The sequence below is a fragment of the Anguilla anguilla genome, chromosome 1 (assembly GCF_013347855.1).
Source record: "Anguilla anguilla isolate fAngAng1 chromosome 1, fAngAng1.pri, whole genome shotgun sequence".
Taxonomy (NCBI): Eukaryota; Metazoa; Chordata; class Actinopteri; order Anguilliformes; family Anguillidae; genus Anguilla; species Anguilla anguilla.
Window position 1 is genome coordinate 73,843,797 of NC_049201.1, and position 13,029 is coordinate 73,856,825.

At 44.3% G+C, this 13,029-nt stretch overlaps 1 protein-coding gene and 1 long non-coding RNA gene across 2 annotated transcripts; one reads left to right on the plus strand and one right to left on the minus strand.

Moving 5' to 3' along the window:
• The first annotated feature begins 2,107 nt into the window (after positions 1-2,107).
• tomm40 (translocase of outer mitochondrial membrane 40 homolog (yeast)) lies at positions 2,108-10,407 on the plus strand. The gene is made up of 10 exons (XM_035422581.1): positions 2,108-2,320; positions 3,572-3,792; positions 4,193-4,260; positions 4,594-4,686; positions 5,400-5,501; positions 5,736-5,841; positions 6,162-6,284; positions 6,637-6,713; positions 7,639-7,741; positions 8,146-10,407. The coding sequence occupies exons 2-10, from the start codon at positions 3,573-3,575 to the stop codon at positions 8,283-8,285; spliced, it is 1,032 nt and encodes a 343-aa protein (XP_035278472.1). The 5' UTR covers positions 2,108-2,320; position 3,572; the 3' UTR covers positions 8,286-10,407.
• A 100-nt stretch (positions 10,408-10,507) lies between these two features.
• On the minus strand, positions 10,508-13,029 carry LOC118230178. The gene is made up of 3 exons (XR_004765806.1): positions 12,912-13,029; positions 11,851-11,886; positions 10,508-11,366 (listed from the first exon to the last, which is right to left on the minus strand). It is a non-coding gene; the product is annotated as an uncharacterized LOC118230178 (long non-coding RNA).

Here is a 13,029-nt window from a genome sequence, read left to right on the forward strand (position 1 = left end):
TGAACAGCTCAGTGGCTACTGCTGAAACTTCCATCCTCGTGCTGTATGTGAAGCGCAGCATGTGAGGGGAAAAAAGTCTTAGGCCTACCTCTAGTGGCTAATTGTGGCATTACAATTCACAGCTCTGAGGGAAAATGGATGAGTGAAAATTGGTCTGTCAGACAGGGTGGACATAGTCAGAGGCAGAACTGTCAGCAAGAGCCCAGAGGTACACTACATGGCCAAAAGCATGTGGACGCCTGAAAGCAAACATCTTATCCAAAACTATGGGCATTAATATGGAGTTGGCCCTCCCTTCGCTGCTATAACAAACTCTACTGTTGGACCATTGCTGCAGGGATTTGCTTACATTCAGCTAGAAGACCATTACTGAGGTTGGACACTGATTGGGCGATTAGGCCTGGCTTGCAGTTGGCTTTCCAACTGATCCCAAAGGTGTTTGTTGCGGTTGAGGTCAGGGATCTGTGCAGGCCAGTCAAGTTCTTCCACACTGTTTGTGACAAAACCATTTCCATGGACCTCGCTGTGTGTCCAGGGGCATTGTTATTCTGAAACAGGAAGATTTGCCTTTACTGGAACTAAGGGGACTGCCTCAAACCAAGAAGTGTCCAGATATTTTCAGTCATTAAAACACATTAATTGTTGTTTTTCTGTACGGCTCAGTTATGTAATTAAATGTAGGCCTACTAGTAATTTGATATTAATATATCGTGTTATCTGTAGCAGTGGTTTGAAAATGCGTGTTACACTGTTTGTTGGACATTATGTGTAGGCTATGTGATGACGGCACACTCTATACTCCAGTATGCCTACCTGTGTTCACTTCTCCTGTTTACTTCCAGCTTCGGCAAACTGATGCACAAATGAAGTCCTGTGTGCTGGCTCAGCACGCCTAAAATAAGGATTCCACTGGCCTAAATAGGCTCGATATAATCACCATTTCTTGCATTTTCATATTGAAAATGAAAATGAATTTGCTTCCAAAATTTATAAAGGAGCCAGACACAGTCTCAATATTTAAATCTAGATTAAAAACGCACCTCTATGCTCAGGCTTACGATCAGTTGTAGTCTGGAGACAGGGTGCGAGAAGCCTGTAGTCATAGAGCTTTGTAGGTGGCAATCCTTTCCTTACTGTCACCTGTCAATCAACTGTGACCCGACTTTACATGGGCTGGCTCTTGATAGGCGGGTATGATTGTCTACCCCTCATGACTGCATGGGCTCTCCATCCCTGTCCTAGTAGATATGCAGCCATATTCTACTCCTGGCGGGGTCCCCCCAATACATACCACTGCCACTTTACTCACTGTCTGCTATATTGCAAATTCCCTAATTGCCGTTTCCACCCTCTTCCCCACTCTTGCCCCAACCCTCGAGAGTGCTTCGAGAGTCGTCTGGTCTCCCCCACCTCTGCGGTCCAGCCCCTCCTTTGTCATTGCCTCCACCCTGCCCACATCTGCTGCCACCTGCTGTTCCCCATCACCGCCACCCGGCCCCACCCATCATCTGAGCCACATCACATATCATATCTTGTGCATAAACTGGCTGACGTGCTGGTCACCAGTCGGCACCCTGAGCCGACCAGAGGAGGATGGGTTTCCCCCTTGAGCCTGGTTCCTTCCAAGGTTTCTCCCCATCTGCCACAGGGAGTTTTTCCTTGCCACTGTTGCCTTAGGCTTGCTCCTGTGGGGGTTTAGGCTAGGGTTGTCTGTAAAGCGTATTGTGACAACTGTTGTAAAATACGCTATACAAATAAAATTTGATTTGATTTGAACATGAATAGCAAATATGTGCATTTTGTAAGTCGCTTTGGCTGTTTCTGCCAAATGACTGAATAGCCTTATAATAAGCGCACTTCGGATTATATTAAATTTTACTTACACACTAATTATGTTATGATAAAATTTTCATAATGAAAGCGTGTTATAGTTTGGTAGTATCGAGTGTCTTAAGTCTTCGCAGAGGACTATTTTGCTTGGGTGGATAAAACTAGAGCAGAGGTCAAACCACTGAACTTGGGTCAAACACCGTTAGCTTTGTGCACTACAAATCCCGCATTAAAAATACACTACCCAAAAATACCCGGCTGCAACCTGGAACACGTGAGCAAGCGAAAACAGTAGACATGGTTGGTTGTCCTTTTTGACTCGCGGGGCATTCTGCATTACAGATCTAGGATCAGCTTCAGTCAAAACGTTTAGCCAAATATTTATTTTAAAAGGTAACTACTGACTCAGAGTCAGTGTATCCCCCGACATATTTTCCTAGTTTGTGCTACCTACCGGTTTTGCATATCCGTCCAGTGTGGAAGTCACAGCGTGAGTATTGCATGTGGTGTTAAAGAATATATAACCTGTTGTAAAGTAAAAGTGGACTGTAGAATCGTGTGTTTCTATATGTTTTGGTAAACACCCTCTCCACAATTAGCTTGCCAGTTTAAATAAGGTTACACATGAGACGCCAGTTCATTCATATTCAGTAAACGGCTAGTTAGCTAGTGTTAGCTAACTTACTTGGCTAGCTATAGTTGTAGCTAATTTTGACAACTAGGGACATTGATATTTACTGGACGCTTGTTTTATGTTTTAATGCCCATACGTTCTATCTGCTTGCTTGTAAATAGGCTGTAGTCTACTCGCGACCTTGATTCGGTAATACTAGCCGCTGCTATCTAATGTTAAGTTCGTTAAGTAACTTGGCTCTGTGTCTGGCAACTGCATGGTTGCGTCCATTTCGCTCATATAGCAAACCCGTTGTATTGCGGATCGTGCTGCTGATTAATAGCAGTATAGTAGAAACGAATTGTTTGCGAGATAAGTTATACGGCTGCTCGTTCTCAGTTGAGCTCTTGTATGATTAACGTATCACGAGTTGGCTAGCCGTAACGATTGTTGTGTGGTAGTGGGTAGGTTGTATAACGTCATGGTTAGTAGCTGAAGACCTACCGTTTATAACCACATGTTGCAGGTTAGAGTTGTGGGCAGGCACTGCAACACCAACGGTGCCAGGCTACATTAGTAACCTTGTACAAGGTGGCTAGCAGCTTGACCTGCACTGCTCTGAAAAATAGGTCGTTGTATGCATAAAGATTACAAATTGCGCTGCGTAAGAGCGTCCGATAGTTGCTGGCTAGCTACTAATACACTAATACAGTCTTGTGTATGCTGTGTTCAAAATGACGGTTAATCTGCCCGAAAAACAGTGGTGGTAGTAATGAGGCTTCATGAAACTCCAAATAGTCATCATTTTCATGAAACGTCACACCTCGCATCATTGCCGAAGCCGTCACTTCCCTGGAGCTAGTCCCATGTTTTTGATTAGCATTAGTGCAAATTCATCGTTGAAAAATTATGTACCCATTAATCCAGACTATTCACTTATTTGCTTTGTATTCACTGTAACCATTATCAATACAAAACAAAAAATTGCACCCCCAAAACTTTGGTTCCACTTGGATACCATTTTCTTTTTGGTTTGGTTTTTCCTTCAACCATCGTCCCCCTGCACACCAGTGGTAGTAAGCTCCATGACAACATACTACAATTTACCATTCTCTCTCTTTATGTCAGTATGGGCAGTGTGTTGGCTGCCACTACCCCAAATCCTCCCCCATCTGCGGGGGGTAGTGGTCCAGGGGGGCCTGGATTGGTGTCGGTGCCCCCGGGGTTCACCATGCCCCCAATGTCCCCCCTCTCACCCTCTTCGACCACTGGAGCTAGCGCCACCGGCGATGCAGAAAGTCCCCTCCCCAACCCTGGCAGCTTTGAAGAATGCCACCGCAAATGCAAAGGTAGACACACAGAAAGTGTGTGTGTGGGTGTGAGTGTGACTGTGTGCATGTGTGTGTGCGCGCACATGCATGTGTTGTTTGTGGCCTAGCTTGAGCCAGCCATTGTACAGCAGCGATGAAATTGTAAATATACATTCAGAGTCCATTCTGTATTGTGTTGTTGTATTTTGAAGACGTGGGTTGTAGGTTTGATTCTCAGGTGGGGCACTGTCGTTGTATCCTTGAGCAAGCTACTTAACCTCAATTTCTTCAGTAAATGTCCAGCTATGTAAATGGATCGTACGTAAAGAATGTATTCTCTGGATATGAGGATCTGCTCAATGCCTGAATGTAATGTAATCGGCAAGGTGAAATGTGGTGGCGCAACAGCGTACCTCTCTCACGCCTGCCTCTATTGCAGAGGTCTTTCCCCTGCAAATGGAAGGAGTGAAGCTGGTGGTCAACAAGGGCCTGAGCAACCATTTCCAGGTCAGTTAAGTCGGCATGGTTACCTTTAACAGTTTTGTCATATTTTCAAATGCTTATGAGTGGACTGTGTTATTCAAATGGTATATGTTCAAATGGTTCAGTACAGTTTGCACTCTTTAACCACTGCGGCCCTCCTGAAAAGCCTAACGCTTGGGGGGCATGCGGTGCAGTGCAGTGGTCTTTGGAGTTTGGAGTTTGACTTACCCTATCTGAAGCAGCTGGTTTGCAGAGCTCCACGGCTGTGGATGACCGCTCTCTCGTAAGGCCTCACGATGCCTCTGATCTCAACGTCCGCCAGCAAACCAGCTCACCTCCTCTCTCCTGCCCCGGCAGATCAGTCACACCGTTGCCCTCAGCACCGCGGGGGATTCCAGCTATCGCTTTGGCGCCACCTACGTGGGATCCAAGCAGATGGGACCTGCAGAGGTAGGCCTCAGGCCAAGCGCTGTACCACGCGTCTCTCTCCGCTCCGGCTCGTTTCCCAGCGTTTCACTGCTGATGCTGTGACTGTCGTCTGAGCTGTGATGCTTCTTTTTGGGCAAAATCGCTATTCTGTCTGCATGAATATTGGGGTGCGTCAGGTTTGTCAGTGTTTTTTCAATGAGATGTTTCGGTTTATGTCTAGAGCACCTGACATTTAAATCCCTGGACAGATATTTAGTGGCAATATTTGATTAACCTTATTGACGTGGTGGGTGCAGATCTGTCAGAATATAGTGGAGGCCCCATCACCTTTTGCAAATATGTTGTACATTTTGGATTTGCGCTGATCACGCACCGGTTTTGGTGCACCTTAACCAATCTTCTAAAACAAGAAGAAAAAAAAAAGCAAAGAAGTGAGCTGGCTGTGGGACCTGAAGACCAGGCCTGCTGTGACAGAGGGCCTGTGGCAGAGCACGTTACATTAGGAGGGTCGCCTAACCCTCATGTTTTGGGTTTGGCTCTGCCCCACCGCAGGAGCCAGTGGTTTTTTTTGTCATTTGCTCCCAAGCACCCTGGTATATTAGGATTAGGTAACGCTCACCTCTGCCCTCAAAAGCTAGAGTTGGGGATGGTGTTTTTGGCCTGGGTCCTAACTGTGTGTGTGTGTGTGTGTATACACATACGTAATATGATACTGTGTTTGTGTTGATCATCAGTCCTTCCCCATCTTGGTCGGAGACATGGACAACAGTGGCAGCCTCAACGCCCAGATCATCCATCAGCTCACCAGCAAAATCCGCTCCAAACTGGTTTTACAGGTAGATATGTGATCGATGGTTATATGTGCACATACGTAATATGTTAATGCCACCTTAGAGTTGGCAATAATGAATGCAGGATTACAAAGAAAGGTTGCATTTTCAGCATTTCAATGGATTGTTCTTGATATTTAAGCATTTTCATTCATTAAACAAATTATCTTGAGCCATTGGAGCAGCAGCAGCAGCTCTTTTTAGTCGGGCTAGCGTTAACCAGGCGCCTTGTTCTGTCAGACGCAGCAGCAGAAGTTTGTGAACTGGCAGTGTGACGCGGAGTTCCGGGGAGACGACTGCACAGCTACCGTCACCCTCGGCAACCCAGACATCCTCGTTGGCTCTGGTACGAAGTTTAAATTTCACGTCGACCGCATCCACCCATCAGGGCTCTCAAGCGGCTCTTCGTTACATTACATTACATTACATTACAGGCATTTGGCAGACGCTCTTATCCAGAGCGACGTACAACAAAGTGTATAACCATAACCAGGAACAAGTATGACGAAACCCCTAGAGAGAAGTACCGGTCCAAGTGCAGGGAACAACCGCATAGTTCAACATAGTTCTTCGTCTCTTATTAATTTAACTCTACTGTTAAGAAGTGTCTGGAGGGACCCTGGCCTGGGTCTGCAGTGTTCACGCTCCCGCCCCTGTGTCCCTCAGGCATCGTTGTGGCGCACTACCTCCAGTCCATCACCCCGTCGCTGGCCCTCGGAGGGGAGCTGGTCTATCACCGCAGGCCTGGCGAGGAGGGCACGGTCATGTCCCTGGTGGGCAGGTACACGGGTGAGACCAAACGCAAACTTTAATTTAACCCGCTAACCGCTGACGCCTGTCCATCAGAGCCAAAAGTGCTTCTGCTTCATTTAGTTGTTATTAATCCTTGTGATTTGTATTTGTACAACCCGTACCAGTATAGCAAAAGGGCAGATTTAATGTAGTAATGATAATACAATGCTAAGAAGGTAGGTAGAGGCAGTACTTGCTGCTAATTTTGTCACATTCATTGTTGTCATTGTTTTAAATTTGTCCTTCACCTTCCCAGTTCACTCCCATTGAGATTCTCTTTTGTAGCAGCCCTGCTAAGCTATGTGAAACAGTAATTAAGCTGGAGTAATTATCTCTTTTTTCCCCTCAGGCATTAATTACGTTGCCACATTGACTGTGGGTGGCGCCGGTGCTCATGCCTCCTACTACCACAAAGCCAATGATCAGGTATGTTCTGCCCCAGGGCTGCCCAACCCTGTTCCTGGAAAACCTACCGTCCTGTAGGTTTTCACTCCAACCCTAACCACACCTCATCAGCTGGAGATCTCATTGAGGTGCTAGTTATTGGAATTAGGTGTGCCCAATTAGGGTTGAAATGAAAGCCTGCGGGACAGTAGATCTCCAGGAACACAGCTGGACAGCCTTGCTCTGCACCTTCCCTAGCCTCGTTGTCGCACTTATTACCGTAGCATGATATGTGCCTGACAAAGATGACACTCTAGGGAAATAAGCCTGCGTATGTTCTGAGATATTGTTTTGTTTATGAACCAATGGCCAGCTACTTCTGATGAATCACAATCTTGTGTGAGTGGGGCTCCAGTTGGAGGTGGTGATTCAAGCCAACTCAACCATTGACCAATCATGTAACACTGACTAAAGCTCACTAGGACCAATGGTGATTTCAGGATACCAATCTCACACACTTCCCTTTCCAGACATTGTAGAGTTGGGGTTGAAACTACACCTACACCTACACCTGTGTCCTCTGGGTACAGGTTTCTGCATTATTTTGTCTGTTTATGACCTTCAACCCACTTCATTTCAGTTCAGTGACTATGGAGTACAATCACCATGACTGTTTTTTTCTGCACCCTCACGATATAGCTGTGTGTGTGCGTGAGTGTGTGAGTGCGTGCGTGCATGTCTTTCTGTGTGTGTGTGTCCTCTTCCCCTATATGTGTCCTTTCTGATGCCTGGTTTGGTCACCTCCATGTCAGTTCAGTAAATTCAGAAAACTATTTGAAATTCCTTGTGTACTGAGAAATATCCGAGGATATCTATGAGGTTTGTTCAATGAAGGAATTGAATTGAAAGTCGTTTCCTGAATGAACTGAAGTGACATTGGCAGACTGTCTCCCACGCGTCCTCACAGCTGCAGGTGGGGGTGGAGTTTGAGGCCAGTACCCGGATGCAGGACACCAGTGTGTCCTTTGGCTACCAGCTGGACCTGCCCAAAGCCAACCTGCTCTTCAAAGGTACACCCAGCTGCAGAAGCACTCCGTTACACACAACAACCTGTCCACAGCTACAGTGTAACACCCTCAACACCCTACAGCCTGTCCGCAGCTACAGTGTAACACCCTCAACACCCTACAGCCTGTCCGCAGCTACAGTGTAACACCCTCAACACCCTACAACCTGTCCACAACTGCAGCGTAACGCCTTCGGGACACCATAATTATTTAGGAACATAAGAAAGTAAGGGAAACACCATTCAGCCCATGCAACTGTCTGTAGTGTGGAGTGTGTATAGACGTGTAATAACACTGTTCCTGGATGTGACCCTAGCCCTGATGCACTGATAATGTGCCATCATGGGGCGGTGATACTGTGCTTTGTTCATTGGCCCCCCACCCCCCCTATTTCCTTCCCCTGAAAGGTTCGTTAGACAGCAACTGGGTGGTGGGAGCGACTCTGGAGAAGAAGCTGATCCCTCTTCCCCTGTCCCTGACCCTGGGTGCCTTCCTCAACCACCGCAAGAACAAGTTCCAGTGCGGCTTCGGCGTCACCATCGGGTAGAGGCCTCGCGGGCCCACCGTACCCGCACGTCTGCACTGAGAGAAAGCGGGACACCAAAGACTCGGACCGGGAGGGGCGAGGGGGCGGTGGCCGGACCCTGAGACAGACCCTGCCAGGGTTCCTGACCCGCAGACGCACGGAGGTCGCAGAGGAAGAGGAGGACCGCACCGCACCGCACCGCACCGAAGGACTCCTCAACGACGGTTTCACAGACCCAACTTCACAGAGAAAAAAATAAAGGCCCTCGCGGGCCGGGTGAAAAACACGGACGGAGCCAATAGACTGTAAAACGATGGCTGTTGGTCTTATTCCTGCCTGTTTGTTCTGTTTCCATCTCAGTGTGTGGGGTGCACAGAGGCTTTTCCTGGTCAGATGGTGAGGTCTTTGATATTACGGTTGGAAACAGTAGACCAGCGTATGCATGAAATGGTGGAATAATCTTTTTAGTGTCCAGATTGCTTTCTTATATGAGGCTGTATGCATTTCTGAGAGAGAGAGATACAATATATATGTGGTAAATTGCCCAGTTAGAAAAATTGAACGATTAATTGTACAAGTGAATTCTTTCATAAATAGCTGTAGTCGCAGTACTTTATTTTGGGCTGTTTTGTCTCAGTAAAACTTATCAAATGAAAACTGTTCTGTGGGTGTTAAAGGGATCACCCACAAAAACAATTTTTGGTTTTGCAAGCAAGGTTGTTGCACCAAATATGTGTTCATATGTTTTAGGCATATCCAAAAAACACAGACTGTATACAAAAGTTAATATATTTAGACCTTTTAACCATTATGTGACCCATTAGTTTAGCATTTTCATTTTTGAATTTGACTGCCAGAGCCAAGGACTCTGTGTTCCTGGCAGAAAAAATCAGCATTACAAATGTTTATTTCTGATGTCACTGACAACACAGTGCAATTATCTTTTCCCAGATGTAGTTGCTTCACCATTAGACGGTCACACAATCCTCATTGGCGTGAAATGAAAGTGCCCACATGCCTTTGTGTTGTGTCGAATCGTAAGGATTTATTTAACATGCACATTTGTAGAATCTCCAATATTAGAATTACAGTCCTTCAGTCACTGCTGTTGTGCCTTGTATCAGTAATCACCGCACTCTCGCGTGCTTCGTTTGGTGCATATAAACCAGTGAAACAACTTCAGTGGTCAAACAAAATTGATATGGTATGCACTCAAAAATGAATTTTCCATGATAATTCTGAACTGCATATTTTATACATTTTTTTATTGTTTACAAATGCAGAACAGACGATCTTACACAAGCTTGAGCACAGTGAATAAGGCATAGCCAAAAGTCTGTGTAAGATGTCTGTTCTCCATGTATTTTTTTTTTGTTTTTTTAACTGTTATATACAGTTTAAAATTTAAAATTTAAATTTATTTTTGAGTGCAAACCATTTCAGTTTTTTTTTTTTTTTCCCCATTACTGCTGTTTTACCCAAATGACTGGAACCGTGCCACTGAAGCCTGCGTTCTCTCTTGGGGGGCCTACACCAGGCATATGCAAATCTGTCCCACCAGGCCCGCAGTACTGCTGGTTTTAATTTCTGCATGATAGATAATTGATCGATTGCGGCTCCTGATTGGCCAGAGATTTCACTCATCTGGCGTCCCAGGTTTAATCAGTCCTGGTTCAATGGGCCGAATGAAGACCAGGAGTACTGCTGGCCTCGAGGGCCAGATTTGAATACCCCTGGCCTGCATGACAGTTGAGGATTCATGTGAATCATGGGAGTAGCAGTGAGGAACGTTTCATCCTGTGTAGACTTGTTTTGTTGTTTTTAACATTTTGTTTTTAAAAACGATATTTATAACTGGTCTGCTCAACCCTCACCTTAGAGATTTTAGACCCCTAAAAGAAAATGAAAATCAAAACAAGGTTGTGAAGATTCTTTTGTTTTACTAGTTTTAAGTAGTTTACTACTTTTATCCACTCCATGGTATGGATTTGTTTCCTGTTCAAAAACTGAAATACTTTGTCATGGAGAGTTGTGGCTTACAGAGAAAGGTTACTTGTTTTAATTAAATGTATTAAAATGTATAGGATGTTATAAAAATGTACAGATTGCAAATCATGATCATGTAATCAATACAGGCCCAAATTCCACAAAATCTGTACATGATGGTTTACAAATTTGAACATTGCAGTGCTTTTGACAGGTTTACAGTTGATCAAACACAACAAAAGTAAAAGGGACATGTCTTTTATTTTTGAATAACCCCCTTTAATAGACCATACGATTTCTAATAAAACACGTTTATAGCAAGGAAAAGACCTGTCATATAAATTCTAAATCTTTGAGATGATTGCATAATGTAAATAATGGGAATGCAGAAACATTGGACAAACATTACATTCATTTGGCAGACGCTTTTATCCAAAGCGACGTACAAAAAAGTGCATTTCATGGTCGTGGACAACTGCTGAACAAACTGGTTCAAAGGTGACCAAGTCCAACTTCATGCCGTCATTAATCAGTAACACCCCAAAGTTCCACACAGACTAAAAGGATTAACTAAGTGAAACACATCTATGCCTCCATAACGGATTATCTACCCTAGTTACCATTTGCTAGGTCTCTGAACTCTTCGTTTTCCAGAAATGGTTTGGCTTCAGTGACCAGCAGTTAAGCATTTTTGAATTCATTTTTTTTTTTTTTTTTGCTGAAAGACCATCAGTGAATCAGTCCAAAACAGCCTCTTTCCAAAAGGAGACATTTGCTACAATACAGTGATTGGAGAAAATATAACAAATCATCATTTTTACGAACTGTAAAACTGTAATATGGAATTTTTTTTGTAACATGAATGTCTGTCTCTGACATAATGTGTCAGTGATCGTGAGACCTTAAAATGTCTATAAACAATGCTAAGTTCTTTATTTCAGGAACGGCAGTTAAGGTTGGAATCGAAAGCAGTACACCCTGGGGTTCCTGGAGACCAGGGTTGAGGCCGTGCTGTTCTGGAAGGACAACGATCAGGAGGCACGTTTTCAATGACTCCACAGCAATGCCCAGCCCATGAGGATGACCATCACAGAAGAGGACACCTTCATGGAGGAGCTGAGGAGGGAGAGGACAAGGGGAGAAAATTCATTTTTGGTGTTACCATCACCTTCTGAGAATGTCTTCTAAACCCCATGAACTGAACCCAGCACCTAACCAGCTAACACACAAAAAAAAAAAAAACGTTTTCACGACGTTGCTGCAATGTACAGTGGCAATGTTATAACATTGACAGAACATCCCAGAAACATTGTGAGAAGATTTTGTGTTAGCTGGAGGGAGCATGCAATGCGTGTTCTTGTACTGTCTACCGCACCTTTACCTGTACCTGGACAAGTTGGCGGAACTGATTCTGGCACAAGCCTATTGATTATTCAATAGGCTGGTCCTGTACCTCATACAGTCTTAATGTTTGACAAAAGCAGTGGCCATTGGTGCACAGTAACAGGTGCAATCGAACACTGACGCAGAATTGCGACAGTGGGAAACTATTTGTGCCCAGTAGTACTGAGATACAATAGCTGGGGAGTCGGCTACTCACCTTGTTGGGGCTTGTGTGGGGGCTTGTGTGGGGGGCCTGCAGAAGCAAAAGGAGACATTTTTTCATTTTTGAAGCTGAACTTATATACGGCATTTCACACATGAAAATGCAGGACGGAAAAATTATTTGATGTGAAAACGGTGTTCAATGTGAACAGGAATTTCATCTAACAAATGAGCTTTGCTCCATCCCTAGCTCACACCCTCAGTCTGAATGGGAAAAGCCATTCCATTTAGAATTGCCCCTGGTAAAAACGGAAGACTGATGTTCAGTGAGTGCCGCAATCAAGAAGTCTTGTCACCAGTGTAGGAATCATGAGGATGCAAAGCAATACGTATGCGCACCCTAGCAACACATTCAATTAATAAGACAGTTCCATACTGGTTCCATATTTCTGAATAAACTCAAAATCCATTTCCCCTCCGACAATAAAACAGTTCCATACTAGTTCTATTTCCAAATAAACTCAAAATCCATTTTCTCACAACATTAAAACAGTTCCATATTTCCAAATAATCTCAAAATCCATTTCCTCTCCAACATTAAAACAGGTCCATACTGGTTCTATTTCCAAATAAACTCAAAATCCATTTCCTCTCCAACATTAAAACAGGTCCATACTGGTTCTATTTCCAAATAAACTCAAAATCCATTTCCTCTCCAACATTAAAACAGGTCCATATTTCCAAATAAACTCAAAATCCATTTCCTCTCCAACATTAAAACAGGTCCATACTGGTTCTATTTCCAAATAAACTCAAAATCCATTTCCTCTCCAACATTAAAACAAGTCCATACTAGTTCTATTTCCAAATAAACTCAAAATCCATTTTCTCACAACATTAAAACAGTTCCATATTTCCAAATAAACTCAAAATCCATTTCCTCTCCAACATTAAAACAGGTCCATTCTGGTTCTATTTCCAAATAAACTCAAAATCCATTTCCTCTCCAACATTAAAACAGGTCCATACTGGTTCTATTTCCAAATAAACTCAACATCCGTTTCCTCGCCCACTTTAAAAGAAATTCCAGCAAAAGTTATCGAAAAGGATGCTTACGCCACACAGGGGCCGTCGTCCACACGGTCGCTCGAGAAGTTCCGTGGCGGTAGCATGGTGTCGCACGCAAGGGAATTGTTAAAGCGTAGTTCTGAAATATCTGTGGAAAATGTTATTG

Bases quoted from the DNA above. Each gene is read 5' to 3' on its own strand.
- tomm40 (XM_035422581.1), top strand. From the start codon at position 3,573: ATGGGCAGTGTGTTGGCTGCCACTACCCCAAATCCTCCCCCATCTGCG. The intron at 3,793-4,192 runs GTAGACACACAG...CCTCTATTGCAG, and splicing joins ATGCCACCGCAAATGCAAAG to AGGTCTTTCCCCTGCAAATG. The intron at 6,285-6,636 runs GTGAGACCAAAC...TTTTCCCCTCAG, and splicing joins CCTGGTGGGCAGGTACACGG to GCATTAATTACGTTGCCACA.